We start from the raw sequence: 22,389 nt of genomic DNA on the forward strand, positions 1-22,389 counted from the left end.
AACAGTCACAAAGTTACAATTACCATGTTATTTTCATCATAGTTTGGTTTCCAAAAATATTAATGCCCATATATTCAGAACAATATACTGCTTCATCTTCTTTTAAATTTTCAGGTCTTTGTTTCTCACTCAGAGCACCTTTCTACTACTGCTTTTGCTTCTTTTCTGTCTTCTTCAAATGCGTAAAAAAGAATGTTTTTGTACTCTTCCATGCTGAGCATCTGTTCCTTCTCTGAATATTGTTTTAACCACTTCTAGTGCCAGGACTTTGGGCAAAACTAGCTACAAACTTCCTCTGGTTCTACATTTTTCCAAAATAATCCTAAACATTCAAAGAATTTCTCTGCAGTACAGAGTAGGTGGTAAAAAGAAATCAGGATTTTTTTTTCTAGGAAGATAAAACCATATGGTCTAGTATACTGTTCTTCTCTCTGCTGTTGTATCTTAAGGAGAAAATGGATCCTAGATTTATCCCATAACTTCAATGACAAAGCACTAAATAGTTTCAAAATCTAAAAGATTTGCCTAAACTATCAGGTGTACTGTTATTTCTGTGCTTCTGCTCCAACCCACCCTACTCCTTATGATGACTGTTTTTCTTCAGTAAACAGAGTCTCCTTGCAGCCTATTACAAAATAATTTCAGGTTTTACTCCTGCTTTTCTTCTTTTCACAGTAACATGCAATTTAAAAATTCTGCCTGATTTATTTCATGATGTTCTCTGTAGAAGTTGTTTCACGCAGGGCAAAGTAGCCTCCCAACATCAGCATGTATAACAGAGGCAAGGCACAAACCAAACCAAGAACACCCATGACAATTAGTAGTTTATGAATTCAAATGTATCCTTTGCTCTCAGATTACTCTCTGTGGTGCAGCTGCTTGACATTCTAAGTAGATGTCTATATTCCAAACCTGGTTCAAAATTACAACACATCATGGAGTATATAAAATTAATTCTCAGCTGCATCATGCAACAAATAGCATGCCATAGGCTAATAATGTATTCTTATGATGAATTTTAGTTTCTATATATGGAGGTTATCTTGACCAATGGCATTTAGGGGGTCACATAAGAACAGAAAAGGAAAAAAAAATGTTGTAGAGTAGCCTGTACCTTTGTGTGCCTGACACTTATCTAGCCAACAGTGAGCAAGGAGTTAACCAAACATACATGTAAAATCAAAAGGATGGTTTTGAAGAACTACTGTGTGTACCAGTGAAAAAACATACACAGTGTAGGTCCCTTTTATTTCAGAATCTTTTAGAAAAGACATTGTCTTACTTAGCAAAGTAGTCCAAATCTACTAGACTTCCAAAGTGTCACTCATCTCTCTGAATCACTTCCATGTAAGAAAGGAACTTCCTTTGTATTTAATTTTCACACTGTTTTTCAATGATTCTAACCAGAGTGTAACTGAAAGAGACACAAAGTAACTGGAAGGCACCTTGGGAGGCCTCTATTCCTACCTTCTGCTCAAAGCAGGGACAAGTTCAAAGTGAAATCAGGTTGCTGACAGTTTGTCTAGTTGAGCTCTGAAGGTCTCTATTGCAAGCATGAAGATTTCACAGCCTTTCCAAGTAACACACTCTAGTAATGTTTTATACTTTGGTTATATTGTATGTATACACATTTCACATACTCAAACAAACTGAACACATATTAGTTATTGGGACCTGACTAAGAATATTTGAGGGTCCTTAGGGAGCAGGGTAATGTCATTGTGAAGCTGGTTTTTATCTTTACAGAGCCAAGGTGATGATGAGAGGTCCCTGATGACCAGAAAAAGGCAGTTACCATGCCCTTCTCCAAGACAAAAAGAAGGAACCACAGAACAGTCAGTCTAATCTCAGTTTATGTCAAGATTATGAAACAAATCCTCCTCCAAGGCATTTCCAGATACATGAAGGACAGGAAGATAGTTCAGCACAAGCTTGAGAACAGTTTGTGTTTGGATGCAGGGAAAGCAGAATTCTTCCTTAATTCTGACTTTAACACGGCTTTTGATATGGTTTCCTAGCATCCAAGTTGGAAGCTGTGACTATGGGCAGACCACAAAATGGCCAGACTGCTGTAGTCAAAAAGCAGTGGTGAGTGAAGTCCAAGCAACATCATACTTGGAGATACCCCAAACTTGACTGACAGAACTCTTGACAACCTGACTTATATTTGAATGTAGCCCTGTGTGGAAGCACAGGGTTGGACTAGATGACCTCCCAAATCACTAAATGATTCTACACAGCCAAATCCCCCTGAGCTAGAATTTTGGAAAAGGAGAATGTTTGTCCCTGATAATCAAATACATGCACAGCCCTTCCAAAGTGTAAGACTCTCACATTCTTTATTTTCACCCTTTGTAATAGTCCAAATAGTCAGCAGTATCCCCCAACATGATCTTGGCTGTTATGGCAGCTTAATGTTGTGTCTACATGTCATTTAACAACCTATAGTTTATACAGTTTTAACACACAAAAAGTACTACAAACAAAACACTCACTTTCCAGTTCAATAATTTCCATTCTGTTCCCCTCTGTATCATGGCCAACAAATTTCAAACCTTTCTCTTCAAAGCAGTGAGTCAATTCTGGGTTCACCTGAAATATTGAAAATAATAATAATTGTTATTCTTGGGTTTAACAAACAGTAGTAGTTAATAGTAATTTAGCATGCATACAAGAATGGAAAGAATTGGGAAAGGGTTGGGAACTCTTGCTTTCTGGTTTTAACAACTCTCCAGTATAAATTTGTAAAAGTGTGCATGCTTATTAAATAAAGAGATGAATCAGTAATTTTAAAAGTTACTATGCAACATTCGAAAGATTAAAGCCAGGGTCCCTTCTGCTTGCTGTCCTCCTGATTCTGAGCAGCTTGCATTCCTCCTTTCTCCAATGGCCCACTAGACTAGGTGTAGAGACTGACTTCTTTGAACACTGCATTTCAGTGGTTATGACATAAGCTGTGGTTCAGCTCCTCCTTCAAACTGAGCAGCTCTGCAGTGAGCTGTCTCATTTCCTTGATGATGCTCTTACCACTCAGTTAATATTCCAACTTTGAGCATGTTTACCACCATCACATTCTCCTCCCACATTTTAAGGAAACAACATTGTCTGAATTAGTTACAGAATGCACACATCCCATAGTTCAGGCCCTTCTCGAGACACTGATGGAGTAAGGCACCTTCTGAACTACCTCAGAAATAACTCTAGGAGTTTACCCCGTGTCCTTATGACAGTATTTTGAAAGTATTTGGACAGCTTTTCCCAGACGTTTGCAAACAGAAAGGTGGACGCATAACAAGGGACAAACACAGCTGGATGGTAGGAAGCAAGTGACGTGAATTAGCCTCTGAGTTGTAGATGTCTCCAGGAGCCCCTGGTGGTCTAGTGGTAAGGGCGTGGCGCTGTCACCGCGGAGGCCCGGGTTCGATTCCCGGTCAGGGCCACTCCCGGGCTGATGGAGCTCATTAGCCCTTAAAGCAATCCACCTACGTCCTAAGGACCTCGCTGCCACCGTCCAAGCTCGCTTGGCCCCGGCAGATGAACCTTAGGATTAAAGGGTGGGCTCAGTTCCGCGCACACTGTGTCTCACCTAAAAAATCCAATGCGCAGGCTGGAAGGTGTAAAGACCTTCCCCGGATCTTCGCTCGTGAACACTGGCCATTATTATTGTAGATGTCTGAAGTCTGCCTACATTTAGACCATGAAAGAATATGCACTACCTAAACATAATCTAAGCCTTTAAATAAGCCAAACTGGCAAGTGCATTCAAGGATTACAAGCCTTTACCTTTCAGTATTTCACAAGAATCTCTGATATTGCTCTCCAAGATCATTTTGCTAGACACTGCATCTTCTCTAACACAGAAACAGTATGTGACATTATTCCCCTCTGTTGAACACTTCAAAGAACACCTCTGCAATACTGTGTCTACTCTCAGGCTCCTCAATACAAGAAAGAGATTGAAAAAATATTGAGAGCTCATAGGAAGTCCAACCAGAACAGTTAGAGGCTGGGCCACATGCAACACGGGAGGAGAGACTGGGTGAGCTGGATTTGTTCAGCCTAGGAAAGAGAAAGCCAAGAGTGGATCTCACGGCTAACTTCAACAATCTAACGGGACAGTATAAAGAAGACTGAGACAGACTCTGCTTAGAGATGCACAGCACATGACGTAGACTAAAAAGACAAACTGCTCAAGGAATTCTCCAGTTAGATACAAGGGAAAATAGGGTTCACAATGAAGTGTTTAAGCATTAGAACAAATTGTCAAAAGATATTGTGGAAACTCTGTCTTGAAAGAGATTCAAAACTAGATGGAACAAAACCCTGAGTGGCATGATCTAATTTTAAAGTTGTCTCAACTCCAAACAGGGAGCTGGACCAGAATACTTAGACTCCCTTCAATCTAAATTATACCATCTAACCACTAGTAAATTTTGGTTTATGCTCCCATCAGCTTTTTTGTACCTACCAATAAAAACACACTTTGTTCAGGATTTAACTTTTGAGCACAAAGTACATTAGCAGTGCTTACCTCATATCGATGCCTGTGTCTCTCCTCTACAAATGTTTCATCACCATAAAGCTTCCCTGAATATACAACAAAAAAATAAATTAATGCCAATGTGTTGCTTTAATAGTTGTTACAACTATTTCTTGTAATTTAAACCTCAAAAAAGTCATATGTAAAACATAACAAGACACTATTCATCTCACTCCAGCTTTCTGTCTTTCCTGAGTGATGACTAGTTTCTTTTAATTTAGCATCACCTGAGTTTATTCAGGATTCTTATTCAACATTCCTTGACCAGAAATACCTTAGGTAGACTAGAGTCTAAAGGACATGCTTTAACTAATTTAAATTGTAAAGCTCAAAATAAAATGAAAAAATGTTTGAGCAAAAAAGCAATATAAAATCCCTTCAGGGTTCTACAACAGTGGTACACAAAACGTGCAGGGAAGGAAGGCTTTTAGTAGCATCTGTTCCATTTTAATAGATTATGCATGGCAGCTGGCGTAATACCTCCAAAGAACAAACAGAGAATATTGCTTTTTTCTATTTTCCTGATCTCATTACCCAAATGACTCTTGCAGTCCCCTGTGTAATCTGGAACACTCCAGATTTCACAGCAATAAGGAATAAGTTAGAGGTATGCAGTAAACCAGATTACAATCATATCTCTCACTTACAATCATGGCTCAGACTTTGCTCTCAATTTACCATAACGTCATTAGAATTACCACCTTGCTAAGGGGTTGGTACAAGAACTAGACTGCCAAGAACATTTCCAAAAATTGTAAAATGATAGTACCGCAATTTTATGAGAAGTGGTGCATGCAGTAATTTTAAGGAACCATCTCTTAAAAACCATTATTTCCATTCAAGTTGTAAAGCATTAGAAAAGCACCAGCGTTTGTTATGGTTCTTTGATAAATGTCATCATCTAAACAATTCATAATACTGGTCAAGAGTTACAACATTTGTTAATTTTTATTAACTTTTCTAAGTGTTTGGGCCACAGAACAACTTTTGCATATCTATATCACACCTAGGAAAAGTGTCACCCAAGTCAACGAGATCACTAGCATGAGCATTCTCTAGAAAGGCACATTTTTCATTAAATGTGCACATGTATTACACTTTGGTCTCCTGCTGAAGCAGGTGTCATTTTAAAAAAGTCGAGAAGGACGCATTCCGTAAATTCAACACAGCTAAATATAGTAATAGCTGAGATCAATGTCAGGGGAAGGGCAATATAAGAAATATGGCCATACGTAATCAGGGAACAAGAAACTACTTTTTACACATTTACAGCCTCATTTATATTACTCCTGTATAATGGGCTGATGAGACAAGTATTACTTCAATTTCCCAAAATAACACTGTTTCCAGGGCTGGGGTAGGCCCAAGGCAGTGCTGGATCAGAGACTGCTATTAAGGAGGGCCTGGCTACTAGCAAACATTGTCAAGATAAGGTAAGAACTAAGGCAGCAAGGCCACATGATGTTTAAGGCTGAAGTGCACTGGCAACTCTAGAGAAGTAACGTTTAGGTCTGGGAAGAGCATAAGGGGTAGGAGTTTGGGTTAGTTCTACCAAAAAGCTTCAGGGGTAGGATAAGAAGCCACAGTCCACACATCTTATCAGTTCATTAAGAAAATAGGAAGAAAGCACTCTGATCTTCCCAAAAATACAATGAATTAAACTACTATGAAATGTATTTCAGTTATCTCAACATTCTCCTCATTGTTTATTTAAAGCATTGGACTCTAACTGACAGTTTCACTGGGAATTACGAATGTCTCTTAATTTCTTTTCTACATTTTAGTCCTCAGTAAATGTATATGGGAATAGGATCAGAGTGAATGAACTCAGGGAAGCTGTCACCCAAAAGCTTGCTTGACCTTATAGTCCTTTAACAAAATGTGCTTCCGCATTTTTGCTTTTCCATGTTACAGAGCTCCAATCTAAAGAGTAAGTCACAAGAGTTGAAAAATTACTTACTTAAAACAGAATTTTCTGTTTTGAAAACAGTCCTCCTCTTCCCCAGTCTCATTGTTCCACCCATATCTCCAGGATTGTGTTCTGGCATATCAATAACCTGTAGAGAAGAGTTGTTTAGACATAGTTTCATTCAAAAAATAAAAAACTGCCAAACCACAACTGCCTAACAGGTTGCAGAGATTTGTAAAAGGCAACTTCATATATTTTCCCAACAAGTATTCCCAATTATTAATTCTCTTTGTTTTTTCTAATGCTTTGTTCTTCAATATTGGCACTGTAATAGACTGAGGATATTAACTAATTAGTGAAAGACTTTTTCATTTAATGGAAAAATCAACAAAAACAATTTACTAATCTCTTAATTTAATTTTGGTGTGGAAAAAAATACCTTTCTTTTAAAAAATATACCAAAATGTTAGCAATAGGATAATTCTGCCCAAAGCTATTCTTTGTGCTATGAAAGTACATAGATTTTTAAAAACTCAAATTCATAGACCAGAAATATCCACCAACTGATAAAGACATCATTTCTGAAAAACTAAGTCCCTCAAACACACAGTGTTAGAGGCTGAAAGATTATCCTGGGTAAATACTTCTGTATACTCAGCCATTTCTTATATTGTTCTTTATACACAATGTTCTTTCTTATGCTAAGAGCCAGAAACAGTTGTCTTATCCAATGAGAAGGTGACCTCTTTTTTGGAAAGTGGGAAGAAGAGGAGAGCATGTAATAGCAGAGTGAAGAGAAGACACTTGTAAGACTATAATTTTGTAAAAGCAGAGTATGAAAAGGTGAGTCCAATACGCTAATTCAGATTACATATGTAACTGATTTATCAAAGTGAAATGGAAAAGCCTATCCCTCAATTCGTCTCTACTAAAGGGTTTCTCAGATTGCTAAATAAATCACAAAATACTTTGTATGAAGACTATGCCACTTAACACAACATTTAAAGAAGAGACTATACCAATACTGGGTTTGAGGACCAAAGCAGATGGGTTGAATGGATGCTATGTGGGTCAAGTGACACTCGGGATGGTGGGATTCAGGGCATTTGAGCAACCACAGCTTCGTAGAAGGAGTGTGCTTAGTTTTGCTCAGTTTGAAAAAATCTTGCAGGGTCTCACAATCAAGTTTAGAGGAGGTCTGTCTCAGAGAGCTAAAACAGTTCAAAACTGTAGAAATGTGAGCAGAAACTTTGACCTACATATTTGTATTCACACTGTTGTAAAACTACGACACACATATACACAGTCAGTGAGGAATGTAATTGACAAAGAAAGGTTCTGCAAATACAAATATTCACATATATGGGTAATCTGGAATTGGATTTTTATTAACCTTAATTTGCCCTCTGAGAGTAATGAAAACAATTTCTGATGATACACTTCATAAAGTGAAGTTATTCAATTTAGGAGGGATGGTGGAAAGTGCTTAGCCTTTGGCCTTGTGCCAATGCATTTCAGCTGTATAATTATCTCTGTATAACCTTATACCTTCAAAATGTTATTTATAAGCTATACACTCATTATAAAATGTCATGAGCATGAGTTGTGATCAGACCAGTGGGATATTACAAACCCTCTAATTATCTCTCAGATCACAAAAATGAGGACTATGAAGCGACAAGCGACAAAAACCCCCCACGAATTCAAAAAATAAAACGAGCATTCATTGAGTCCTTATTACTTTAAAAAAATATTAGATCAACTGATTTTATCTCCTTCCCTTTATTTTTGCTTTTTTTCCTGAAGTAGTGGCCACAAAAAAACCACAGATATCAGAAGCAGTAAGGATGTATACATCAGACTGTGTGTATATGTCAAACACCCTCTGAAATCAAACACAAGTTTTCCTTGAGGTGTTATTTACTTACCTACACCCATACTACAGATAACCTCAAAGATGTGCTATTGGCTCTTGTTAAAAGAAGAGGAAGCGGCAAAAACCAGCTATTGATTGAGTATTTCAAGTATATTCTTCTCTTCCAATTACAAAATTTTCACTTTAAGGGTTGTTTAATGAGTATTTGCAGTTGACAAGAAAAGCAATGAGGTGGGTTTCTTTCTTTGTTAGTTTGGGTTTTCTTAAGTTTGGAGGCTAATGTCAAGATTAGACATTCTTTCATTCTCAAAAGTGTATCAAGCAGCTAAATGCTGTCCTCTACCATCAGTTTTAGATTTTAATTCCTAAGAATTTGGGGCATGATATTTTGGTCTAATTTTGCTAACTGCATCATGGTAATACCCGGCTGTTTGGGGTTCACCCCTTCTCTTGCTCAGGAAAAAAAAAAAAAAGAAGAAAAAAAAGTCACTATTTTCACCTTTTAGTATTTGCTATACTAAGATATTCTATCAAAACACTTCAGAGTGTAATGCCATAAACAGAAACATGGTGATACAGTAAAGTGAATGGGACAGTAACTTCTTGAAGGACATTGCTCAGGTCTTAAAACTCCTCAATCAAAACTCTGGCTCCAAATGAAGTGGACCTGTCTAAGCAGTTCTTAGCAGATTTCACTAGTTTACTGCACCTAAATGCATTCAGAAACATCAATTAACAAATACATAGTTTCCTGTTCATTAAATAGAGCACATCAGTTTAAACAGGTTATGGCCGTACTCTCAGCTCTTCCTTCTTTCAGTGGGCAAAACCCAAAGACTGGATTCACATGAGTCCCACTAAAGCTCTAGATAACGGCCTGGAATGAACACAGTTGCATCTGCTCTGCTGAGGGCTTTTGTCACCCTTTGGGTCAGAACCTGATATGACGCTACAAGCCCCACAAAAATTCCACTGGAGAAATGGATTTTCAGGGAAGATTCAGATGAGTTTCAATATCAACTGTCTGTGTTTTCATCTCTTCATCTTCCCCTAAATTGTTAGATTTATGCTGGTAAGAAATAGACAAGGCTTGAAATAATAATTGTTGTAGTCAGGTGAGGAAAAGAGCTACTTATGAAATAATACCTCAGAGTTACTGTGACTCTGGATCTTGATTTTTGATACAGTCTGTGGCTTGGATGAACTTCAACTATCACAGCACATCCCTCAATGTTTGTATATTACACGAATTTCACTGCAACAAAGTCTGTGCAAGAAGTTTTTGACACCAAAGTGGCACTGCTGCTCTGCAGCCCAAGAACAGTATGAAAACCAAAGGTAACTCGTATGAATGAAAATTTTTGCCATATTTTACAGAATTTCTTTGATCAGGAAAACATGAACTCTCAAGTGGTGGTCATTTTGAACAACTGTGCGACTGATTAGATTCTTCAAAGCATTTATGCTTCCTGACACAGAATAAATCTGCTCTTATTATGCATTATTCTTACTATTCTTTGAAAACTGCCAACACTACAGGGATTTTACAGATATCATGTATTACACCAGACAGCCAACACGAAATAAATAATGAATTATTGTAACATAACACAAAGCACATTCTAAATATGAAACAGTCTGATCAGTATTAAATCATGTTACTGATGAATAGTGACTTTAACTACCCATAAACAGCAATCTTCTTTCAGAAATCTACTGCTTGGATTGTTTCATTGTTGTTAGAAAACGTATAAAAGCTAATGAGAAAACCTTTCAAGCCCTGACACTCAACATAGAGCAACCAAGGCCCTGAAAGCCCCACATCTACCATTTCAGTAATCATTCCACGACCATTACATTTTATCTTTGTTTTGCCTCATGTCCTGCAATGCCATTTTGAGAAATACATCTACCGTGGTTACCTTGGCAGCAGGAAGGTGGGGAGTAGGGGGTGTCTGGTTGGGTTTTGTTTGCAGGCTTCCTTTTTTGGGGAGTTGGGGAAGGAGGGGAGCATTACTTGATTTGAACAACTCATTGGTAAGACAGCTTTGAAAACATGTTTTTATGAGGGTTTTTCTTTTTACCCTTGACTGGTGAGCAAAAGATTTGTGACTGCTGAAATAAATTGCTACACATGTAAGTTCTGATCAAAGCATCAGGAGACGCCACAACCCTAAAGATTAATTGAACACTGAACAGAGGCTCTAAGATACATGGCACATAAGAGATGTGCAGAGGAAAAGTTGACAGGAGCAGGGAATACAGAGACAGGTACTGATGAATACTAACTCCTGCTGAACATGACTATGAAAAAAAAATCCAGCAATATAAACTGTCAAGGACTCGGCCCAAACTTAAGGAACTTACTCTTTTATGGGCTTTTCCATCATTTCTCTGCAGGATTAGTCAGTACTTGTTATATTTGATCAATCACAGGTTTATCAGTAAACAGACCCAGACACTTACAAATAGGATGTTTATACTAACATTTTAGAAACAATAGTACAAACATTTTAAAGAAAATGTTGACAGATGCAACAGTAAGAGTAGTACCAAAACTTCCAACTTGGCAAGTAAACCAAAAAGGCACACTTTCCCTGTTTATTAATAAAACAGGTTTTAACATTTTCAATTACTGAAAGAGGGTGCAAGGATTACATCTGTCTGAATCCCTTGCTCCCTTTTCCCTCAAAGATATCCTAGTTCCAAGCAAACCCCATCTATGTTCAGCTATTTAAAGCATTCAGCCCTCTAGGACTAAACCAGTTCTCACAAAACCACTTACAGATTTCAGACTACTCAGAGCTCCATTACTCTGACTGAAGTAATGTTTGTTTTTAAAAAGATGACCACCATCATGTATAAGACCAAAGAAGAAATCATTAGTAGCTGATTCGTGCAGTTACATATTGATATGAGTAACTAGCTTGAAAAGTTCTGTCCTCTACTATCTTCATTAAACTACAGCACAGTATCCAAACATTCCAGCAAACACTAGTTTAAATTTCTTAAACGCTTAAAATCTCATAGCATACTACTGTCAACTACTTTCCAATCTGGGCGACTCTCTCTTCCAGATATTTATTGTTTCCTATTTTAGAACTAAAATAACTGTAACTAAAATAAAAGTAACTGCCCTACAGCATTTATTTCATTCAAGTCTTAAGTTCTCTAAGAAGGGTTTTGCCTGAATAAGCAGAATTTCTGGTACAGAATGTTTTGCAGCATTTTCTCCAGAAAAAGTCATAAAGGATGTGACATCCTTTTCTAACCAGTGCTTGTTCACTCATACGTATAGTGCAGTGAACTTAGGATGTTAATGGAGATGTTGATATACAAAGTCCATACAGATATTACTTAACAGTATTTTAAGAACTCATTCTAGTTATTCCAAACACACGTTCCAGAATCAACTTGAAGACTTAATCAAGTAGAAAGTTTCAGACTGCTAGTGTTAGCAAAAGGAACAGGATAAGACAGTGCTGGCTACAGAAATATACTGGAGTGCCAGTCACGCTATGCCATGAAGGGTAGGATTTGCCACAGACTTGAATAACTAAAAAGAAAGTGGAAGAGTATTCTCAGGTTTTGGACTGGTCCAGCTCACATTATAATTAATGACTGTAACTGAATTTCAGAAAGATCAGCACATCTGTAGCTAGGAGAAATCCTTCTTTCTTCCACACAGATGATTTCACCAACTAGTTTTAGTTACTGTATATCTGATTAAGATTTCATTAAATTGAGGTTTTAAACTCAAGGACCAAAAAATACAATCACGTTGGTTGATACTGACACAATAAAATGCCTTATTTAGAATCTAGAGTAAACAAATGAAACAGAAATAAAGGATTTTAGCTCCATAAGGATTTCTCTGCTACAGATATGTAAGAAGTAGCCCAGTACCAGTCAATCCAATTAGGATATCATGCTGTATGTTATGCCCAAAGATCAGGGGCAGACCATAAACTACAATGGTTTGAAATGAAAACCAGAATTTAAAATCTGGCATTTCTACATTAAAAAGAGAATTTTCTATTAGCTGGGCTACATGGGTATCTCTCATAGGTGAACACTTTATAAAAATCAGCGGAATAGAAGGAAAAATTATACACTTAGAAAAAAAGTTCCCTAGTGTTTAACTCTTAACTTCGAAGAACAAAAACACATAATACAATCCATGATCCCAAAGAAAGACAAAGTAGTGAGAAAATACCCTGAAATATTTTAAAGATACTGCTGAGCAAGCATGTTAAGTGGTTACAAGGTATTTTGCAGGTTGTGTATCCTTGAAAAAAAATGCCACTAAAGTTGTAGACAACTGCACACAGTTGTGAAAGTAAATGTTGCTCTACAGCTAGTGCCAAAATCTTGTGCCAATTTGATTCTTTTAACAAGAAACTCAGACAAATCCACTCTGAAAAACCATACAAAAGCAACCAGCTCACGCCAACCACTGTAACCTTTAATTGAAGCAATCTGTTCTGAGGCACAAGTCTATTATCTTTTCAACTCTTCTTTTACATTTAAGCTGTAACTTTGTAGAAATGAAAAGAGATGTAGATAATGAAGAAATGTAAATAATGTAGGCTAGAGTAATTCTCATACTAATTTACAGTATGGTCATGCATCTTCCTACTTCCACCTCATTCTTTTCTTTGTTCTCATTTTTGCCTGGTTTTGGAAGGCAAGCAGGATTAGCTTTACTGTTTAAATAGAGATTCGTATCCACCATGCAAATATCTTGAAATATTTCACATGCATCTTTGTATTGTCCTCCTCCTCTCTTCCTCTTTGAAAGCTTCTGGTTTAGCTAAAGTCCTGTTTAAATGTCATGCCAGCTCCCTCACCTCTACTACTTATTCCACTGAACAAGGCTACCAAATGAAATGAAATTGACCACTGCATTACTTAGTAGTCCCCCCACTTCATTTACTACTTCATTTGAGGCATTCTAGTAATGTTAATCTTATGGACTAAGAGGAGAACAGACATACTATATCAGGGAATTTCTAGGCAGAAAGCCTCTGGCACAATCACTGTAATGCTAATTACTACTCTTGTCTTCCATGGCATGCATAAGACAATAAAAGTATCATGGCCTATCTGATCTTTCATGCCTGTAACTTTTCCTAAATTACAAAGAACAATCTGAATGCTGGATATCTCCACGGGCATACAGAATGGACATCTAGAAAGCTCTCCAGCAAGAAGTAATGGGATTTTCTTTCCCCCATGAATTCAACCGCAGCAGTGGAGATAACTTCCATGAGTCATTCTCCTCTCTGCCACACACACATCAAAACACTTCTCATTCCAGCTGGAGGACTGGAAGAACTAAAGCAAGTACCAAATATCATATAAGGGTAATTGAGGCACTGACTTCTAATTCTAAGATTTCCTAAATCCTATGGTTTCCTATTGTAAACTATATCAGAATAAACAATGACAATAACAAATGAGAGCACAGGATGACAATTACAATGTTACATACAACTCTGACCACTTAGATTATCTTGCAAAAAACTAGGTTGGCATCTTCATTACTATCTATCCAATCCAGTACACATCAGCTTCAGAAAACCAAAATGATTTATATTAATACCGCAGAAGAGATTAATTACCTTGATCACCTCTGCCTGCCATTTCACAGATGCTTTGAGTCACATGTTCTACATTACATTAAATAGTTTCCTGCTTCGAGAAGCTTCAGCTGGCCAAAGATCATCTTGGCTGGAAGAACCTTAATTCTGGTACAATACTTATAGCCTACAATCCTTTTTTTTTTAAATTTCACAGAGAAACCACATTGTCTTTGCTTCTGAGAAGGATAATTTCTGTTTCACTTTGTCTGTTCTGCCTCCTCCAAAAACCTAATTATGTCCAGATCATAATTTAATTCTGCACTTCTTGTGATACTCCCCCCCCGCAAATTAACTCTATCCCCTTCAACATCAAATTACAAGAATTCTTTGGAATTTTCTTTCCTTAACTGTGTTTATAAGGTATCAGGGGTCAAGTTCAGACAGCGTTTAAAAAGACAACTGGCTTGCCCAGTTGCGCCCATGCTACCTCCATCAACAGAGCCCACACACTGATCATTTCCTCCCCCCATGCGGCACCAGGGAGCAGCACCAGGATTCATGGATGAGGTCCAGAGTTAGCACGACAGTACACACACACCTGTGCAGTTCTTTGCTAACTGATCATAAAACCAGAGCTGCAAACCTACATACTCATTTTTAGGGATGAACATGGTACACACGTTTAAAAGATAAACCAATAGGAAGAGCTACACATGAGGAAGTAGAAAGAAAGCAGAGAGAATGTGTGGGTGCATATGGAGAACCATTAGCAAAAAGGTCAGAGAGGAGGAGAAATGGATCTTCAGATCACTTCTTATTTAGCAACAAGATGGTGAAAGCCTACAGGAAATATTTTACCAATACTGTTTCTAAGAAAGTAACATCTATAGAATCATCAACTTTACACTACCACATGTCAAGGAGTCATTTAATTAGCATGACATCAGCTGGACACACCCAGCAGAATTTCAGACACCTGCTGTGAAAAGTGTGGGTGGCCAGGTACAGATGAATTCAATAGATAATACAGTGATCCACTCAAATGCTACAAATGTTTACCAAGCAACCAAAAGATATTGCCACACAGCAGAAGTTCTAGGCTGTGTCACCACCCAGCACAGTGGCATACAACACACAACTGGCACAACTGCAACATCTCGTACAGAGCAACACAGAGCAGCTACAGCCTCGCAAAGGAAAAGTAATCCGTGGTGCCCATACAAAAATCATTTTTATCCTTCACCTGCATCTCTAATTGTTTGTCGCAATGGCAGAACAAAAAGTCAGAGGCTATGAGAAATAATTTTTAGTTAAAAAGCACATGTCTACAGTGAGTCACAGTCAAATCCATTGTAAATGCAGTTCTCTTGTTCAGTGCCTGATTCCCCAATACGAAACATCTTATTATCACATACAAGTCAAGGATGGGAGGCAAATTAATACAGACTTCAGAAAACAGAAAATCTCATTAATAAAAAGTTGGGGAACAGTCTGTATTTTTCTTCTTCACATTATTTTTCTTCCATTACATTAATTTGATGGGGGCAGAGTATTTATTAAAAATAAAACTTTAGCTAGTAGTTTTCCCTTTATTTTTAATAAAAATTAATAGTTCACAACATAATGAACAGGCCACTCACATCTAATTAAATATACCCTCCAATACAACTATGCAAATGATTTGAATTCATCATTTTTTCTTGCCCATGCACTTTTAAGAGCATGTTCAATTCCAGTGCTCACTTCTGGGTCTCTATAAAGCTTTTATGAAAAGGGTGGAAGCCCTTAGCTTCTGCACAGACCTTTCTTTGCAGGTATCAAGCCACTTCAAAAATGCAAGTGTTTCATTACCTCTATTTGATATGAGAAAAAATAAGGTAGATTATACAATTTGTTTAAGCAAGCAGAACCAGGACTTTGAGACATCTAATCTTGTTCCTACACTTTAGGAAGAAGGCATTTAATGATACAGAAACCATGCATTCCCAGGTGAGCTCACAACATGGCCAGTGCTTTAATGCAACTTGATCATTTCTAGAGGTAGGAGAAACTTCTATGGAAATTACTGTCATAATATTGGACGTGATTTCATGTAGTTTTCAATATATGAACTGCAGTAATCTGAATTGTGCAGAAACCAGTCAACAGGCAATCTATTTTATGTGCCCTAATTTTTAAATTTTTTTTTAATACACAATTTCTGCTTATTTGTGTGGGTGCTTTTTTGAGGCTGGTGGGTGGGAGGAGGCGTTTTGGAGGTGTTAATATTCAGTGATATAATCACAGCATTAAGTGATCTGGACAGCCCCCTTCCAAATTTATTTTGTTTCATTAATCAGAATTACAGTAGTGCTTCCGAGTTATCACCCCACATAACTTCAGCCAGGTAACTTTCAGATAGGTAATTTAAGAGAACCAGTTGAGTGTTCCTCTCTGTAGGGACAAGAGCACATACAGAGACAAATACATTCCAGCTGGAGAATCACACCAAAACATGTTCATCTAAGCTTGAAATGTTCATCTAAGCCATGAGGTAAGAGTGCTGTTCTGCTTTAATGTGTACAACAGGCTTGCACAAAACCAGTTTTTTGAATGTCCCTTCCACATCCATTCTTTGTCAACACTATATATACAACCCCAGACCATCCCTAGTTCACTCTGAAGTAACACACCACTAAAATATATTGCAGCATTACCAAGGCAGACTTGGGCATAGAGTCCTCCATTAAATGTTCTCTGCTTGTTAAACCAGATACAGACAGATACTCACCTACGTCCACTTCATCCAGAAATATGTTTTGTATATAGCATAAATATCCTTATTTGATTTACAAGTAAGTTACACGAAATTCCTTATGCAAGTACAGGAAAAGTCAAAATCTTTTTGAAAACGTAACATGCAACTCTATTTAGAAAAATCCTTCTTTATTAAGAAAACCTTAAGAGAGAAAAAAAGGAGCAGGTTATTATCAGCAAGAAGGGATCCTTCAGAAAAACTAAATCTATGCCCAAGTGAAGGTAAAGAAACACAAATATTTAAAGTTAAATATATAAATATCAAATCATTATCCCCCACTCCCAAAATATTTGAGAAGCAACTTCTAAAAGGCATCATTAATTGAGAGTCAATTATTTTCATTTGTTTTCATTTAAGGAGAACAATCTAGGATTATAAAGATAATCAATTATCAGGACTAAAAAAATAAAATAAAACTTGTACTCAAAGAAAATATGACAATGGCATAAAAAAATGAGCATTCTGCTTGCGTGTACTGTCAAGGAATTTGAAAGACATTCCCAAGCTGAAGTCTTTCTTCTGGGGAAACTCTGATGCTCCCATTTTGAAGTGAAGTGTTAAAAGAAGTGGTTACATAACAAATAGACAAAATAGACAGTAAGAAATCACTGGAAACGGATGGTACTCATTCAATTTCGAAGGAACTGAAGGGTGAAATAGCTGGTCTAGTACCTGTGGTGAATAACCTCTCATCAGCCTTGTCACCCACAGATGCCCAAATGGCAAATGCCTCAGGGGAGATACAGAGATCTATAGTCTGAAACACCTGATGCCCATGCCAGGCAACCCAGCAGATCCTTTAACAGAAATGTAGAAGTAGGGGTCACCTGGGCAGCTATAACGGGTTGGGACATTGCCAACACAGATTTTGTAAAGGGTGAGACAGGCGATGGGCCAAATGGGCCTTTGGCCTAGATGGAGCTGTCGTCTGACCCAGTGTGTTCTTCTAAAGTAAAGATAATACCCTAATACGCACTGGAGAACACCACACACATTGCCAACCTGTGATCTAACCACAGGTGTCCTTTGTTCACAGATATATTTCATCAGCTCAATTTGAGTTATAAGAGAAAAGAAGGATTCTATCCTCTTAATTCCTAACTGTCACGGTTTGTGGGGTTCAGGGAAGACTCAGACCAGCGGGTCCTTGTAACTGAGTTGTAGTTTCCCCTGCCAAGCCTGGCAGGGGGGCTACCTGTCTGGCCCTGGGGGCTAACCCCAGCCACACCCAAGCACCAGACAAGAGACAAGCAGCGGAAGGTGATCTCAGTTTGAGCCGATCTGATTTATTTTACAAAATGGAAGGTTTTCATAGGGCAGATAAGGAAGGTTCTAGAATAGGGGAAAGGTATGCAAAACTTGGATAAAGTATTGGACAATTAGCAGGGATTGACAGAGAAAAAGGGGGGGGGGATACATAGCTTTTCAGATAACTATTAAGTACATAATTGGAATGGGCAGATGACCTCCCGGGACACTGCCCAATCAGGAACTGTCTGCTTTCTCCTATGGGAGAAAACTTACAACCTAACAGAATAAGAACATGAACATGAAATGGAGGTCTCAGTCTATCTGTCTGATGCAGGGACATTCAGGAATCAGATGTGGATTCCTTCCACTGGTTAAACTCCTCTTCCTCCTCCACCCCATCTCCAACATCTCATCTCAAATAAAGCTCCCCTCCATGCTACTTGTCACTTGAACTTCAGGTTTTGTGACTTTGCAAAGATGTGATGGAAGAAAATAAATTCACTGCCAAAAGAATTATTAGAAACTTTTTCAGTTGTTTGCTTAAGTACTGGCTCTCTAATGCCTCCAAGAAGACAGAGACAATTAAATGTCTCATTACTTAAGTTTCAGCGCAGAAAATACAGGTAAAAATGAGTTAAATTGGGTGAGAAGGTGATAATATAAATATATTCACCACATAATGGTGCTAATGACACTGAATTCAAAAATTGCAATTTATTTGGTGTTGGAGAATTCATATAATTTCTCTACAGTATCACTTACAATTCCACATTCACAGCAAGAGAAACAGCAAGACAACACAAACCTTGTAAGTACTCTGATTATCTCTGCTTAAAATGGATTATTCTGAGAAAGATTAGAATATTTTTTTGCCACAAGACAAAACAGTTTTGTACAAAGTCAAGCTGTGCAAGAAAGCACCAGTCGCTGATCTGTGTTATTTGCAGACACTGTATGGCTGCTGTGATTTGTCAAAACTAATTTTTCAGTTTACAGATTGAGCAATACTGAGGCTTTGGTATTTTTCCAAGACTCTTGGGCAACTGTTGGCCTTCCTTCTCATCAATGAAGACCAATGTTAACAGTTTCATGGTAAGTTATTACATCTCTGATTCCTGCACAGGCTCTCTCTAATTAACCAGGCCAAATGATAGTCTAAATGGAAGCCACCACTAATTACATCTAAATTATCTTTTACCTGCAATGCAATAATCACCAAGTGTTTTCATACGCATATTTTCATTATTTTCAAATGTATAATTCCAGATTCTTCATAGCTAGATATCAGGGCTTTTTAATACCAGGACCTGATGGACAATAGAAGGTGACCACAGAGAGTGGTGAGAAAAATCAACTTTAGTAATGTCTCAGAGGAAATCCACTGTTTCTCCTTTTCTAATGTTTTGACAGTTCTAACACCCAAAGGACACGGAGCACGCACAGGTATCTTGGGGTTACACAGGTCTGCTCTAAGCTGATACTAGCCTTAAGGCTGAGCTTCACATACAATTTGGTGCACATACTTACAAGCTAGAGATACTTAAAAACCTTCATATAAAATTCTCTCTACTCTTGATTCTGAATCCTAAGAAATTTTTTTAAAGCTCTGATTTGTTACAACTTAGCTGTGAACTCCCATCTATTACAGAGGAAAAAAACCACAAAAACAAAACAGAAAGCAAACAAATAAAAAACCCACAAAACCACATCAAAAACCAAAGGAAAAAAAAAACACAAAAAAACCCAAACAAAAAAACCCACAAAACCAAAAAAGCAAAGTCCTTTTGTTTTGAAAGGAAACTAGTCACTAACTTAAAGTAGGTGAAACTGGCTCCAAAGTAAATTCAACTTAAATGATAGTTGGTTTCCTCACTAGCACAATTGAGACGTGAGTTATGACTGACATGGATAACTTGTTAATTTCAGTTTACAACAAAATGCAAATTTACTTCTTCAAAGTTCTGTTTTACAGATATTTATAAATTACTTATTTGATGCATTTGTGTAAACTGAGAACTTCCAAACTACTGCTGCTGTTACTTATTGAACTTATTCTAATGTGGCTCTGATTTAGTAATCAAAGTAGTTAATGAGAAAATCTAAAATTAAGCTATGTACACAAGAAATATCCTTTCTGGACTACAATTTTTGTTAAGTTACAATAAGTTAGTTTCTTTCAATAAGCTATAGCCACTTATAAAATAGACAATTGATTGGTCTATAATGTTAGTTAGACAACAGCCACTCCTCTCATAAGCGTCATTAGTTCCCTCTGATTTCATCTTTGGTTTTCCCTCATGTTCCACATTAACTCCTGACTTGGTCAAAAGAGAAGATGGGGGAGACTTCTTTAGCAGCCTTTTGCTTCCATTGTCCCAAATTCTCATATCAGAGAGAACTGAAATCAGTCTTCCTTTGGAAATAATTTAGCAAACATCTATTATATCTACATAATGACATATCAAAATGCTAACAGATGAGGAAATTTCTATAACAAAGGTAGAGCCATTACTCTGCATCATAATTTTTGTTATGTTTCACACTGATAATGAAACACTCCCCAGAATACCACTAATAATCTGACTTTACATGGCATGGCTCACTTTCAGACTTCTGACAGAATTAGTAACTTCTGGAGCTCAAATGGTACGTATAAGCACGTCTTTCTCTGAATCAGAGAGGGCTCCAAGGTTCTTACCATTATGCGGTTTATTTCTCTGCCTCCCCATTTTGTGTGCTGAGTCTGACCAGGCCATCAAGGCTGACCCATCTACACAGTGTGGAAAGTAAAGAAATTGAACAGAGAGATTCAGAGGTTGCTACCAAAGAAGCCTTGCAAAATGACCTCCATTTCTTTCTCCTTAAGAGCACCTCTCATGGTTGGTGCTGTTTTCTCCAAACTTACCTGTTCTTGCAGGAATGCAGGTGGTCATTATCTAACACAAGAACCTTTAGTTCAGTATTGTCTCAGTAATTCCCTTCCACTTCAGCAGCAAGGTCAGCACAGCTACAGCAGGTTCAGAGTGACCTAAAGGGTCACTGCAGCACAATTCTGATAAAAGACCTCGGTGCCTGATTTGGAGGCAAACTGTGCTGAAGGCCCACTATCCCTACCCAGTGTACCAAGACACCCACAGAAGAGTGCATGCTGGTCCATGTGGTCAAAACATCAGAATACTCATTCTCCCAGCTCTTGCTGTTTAATATAAAAGGCAAAATTGTTTCAGACAGAGAAGCCAGAACCCAGGATTCCCTACTTTTCTCACATGCTCACAAAGAGAATCAGGAGTATCCTGATACCATACCATCTCAAGCTGTAGGCTTGCTTTAAAAGAGAGCATCACTAACTCATACTGTATCAGGCCCCTGCACATCAAATCATATTAAATAAACTGTAAGAATACATAATGGATTAGGTCCTTCCAGGATCGAGACAACCAGGTATGTCATTCCTGATTCACTACTAGGATTATTACATTGACAGACAGTAGTCCTGGATTTGCGTGAAAAGATATTATAGCTATTTCTAGGTAAGAAAAAAGCTGAGCAAAGGAGTTTCTTACTGGTATATTCCCACTGTGAGATTTAGGCATCTCAGTGCCATGTATTTCCTAAATCATGTGCCCATGTGGTTTATTAGATGCACCTCTAGATCTCTTTTGAACAGTCCATCAGGTTGCATCATTGAGAGCACAAAAAATGCTCTGAAGATGAACTACACACTCAATACCATCTCTCCTCACAGATTTTGTTTTCAGGATGAAGAAAGGGTCTTAGATACTCTAGAGAGTCCAGGCATCTCTAGGGTCAAAGGACAGCTGAGACAAGACTTAGTATCACCAGAGACACAACAAACTTGCTAGTGCCCCTTGCACAACATTACCTTACTAACACTTCCTTTGCCCCACCTGAAACTCAACAAAAGACCTTTCTCCATAAATCCATATATGCTTTGCCAGAATGGAGATTTACACACTTTTGATCACTTTAAGAATTTCAAAAAACAAATCCGAGTTTAGTATGGAACAAAAGGTTTTAGGGTTTTAGCAATTATATCAGCTGAAAATTTCAGCTGCAGCAGTAACAACTGTATTGCACTGCTGTACGAGTCAAGGTTCACAAAGCGGAAGGATAAAACCTCTCACTGAAACACATTCTCCCTCAAAACTATCTTGTGTAATAAAGAATATCTACATCACAGGGAATTTCAGCAAAATAATAGTTTGTCTGCCAGATGTGCCTGTATGGCAGCAACAGCTGACACATATAGCTACAATGAATAACACATTACCAATTTAAAGCTGACTACAAACAATGCATCTTATTAAATCATTCATCCCTGCAGCAGTCGCACCCAGTCCTGTTTAGGGAGACACCTCCAACATCCCATTAGGTATATGTCACAAGGGAGGGCCTGCAAGAGACTCTTGT

General features: G+C 37.8%; 2 protein-coding genes across 4 annotated transcripts in view; both read right to left on the bottom strand.

The window, feature by feature from the left end:
• RBBP7 (RB binding protein 7, chromatin remodeling factor) overlaps positions 1–22,389 on the bottom strand; it is a 436,269-nt gene that overhangs the window by 322,994 nt on the left and 90,886 nt on the right. The gene's annotated exons all lie outside the window — the stretch shown is intronic.
• Positions 1–22,389, bottom strand: part of CTPS2 (CTP synthase 2) — a 62,462-nt gene that overhangs the window by 11,585 nt on the left and 28,488 nt on the right. For all 3 annotated transcript variants that reach the window (XM_050331916.1, XM_050331915.1, XM_050331917.1), the window contains exons 14-16: positions 6,501–6,597; positions 4,532–4,587; positions 2,496–2,592 (exon numbers count right to left, since the gene is read on the bottom strand). In XM_050331916.1, the coding sequence (XP_050187873.1) occupies positions 2,496–2,592; positions 4,532–4,587; positions 6,501–6,597 (250 nt within the window). The remainder of the gene's footprint in view (positions 1–2,495; positions 2,593–4,531; positions 4,588–6,500; positions 6,598–22,389) is intronic.

Source organism: Myiozetetes cayanensis, unplaced genomic scaffold (assembly GCF_022539395.1).
Source record: "Myiozetetes cayanensis isolate MyiCay16 unplaced genomic scaffold, myiCay2020 scf5-8, whole genome shotgun sequence".
Classification (NCBI taxonomy): Eukaryota; Metazoa; Chordata; class Aves; order Passeriformes; family Tyrannidae; genus Myiozetetes; species Myiozetetes cayanensis.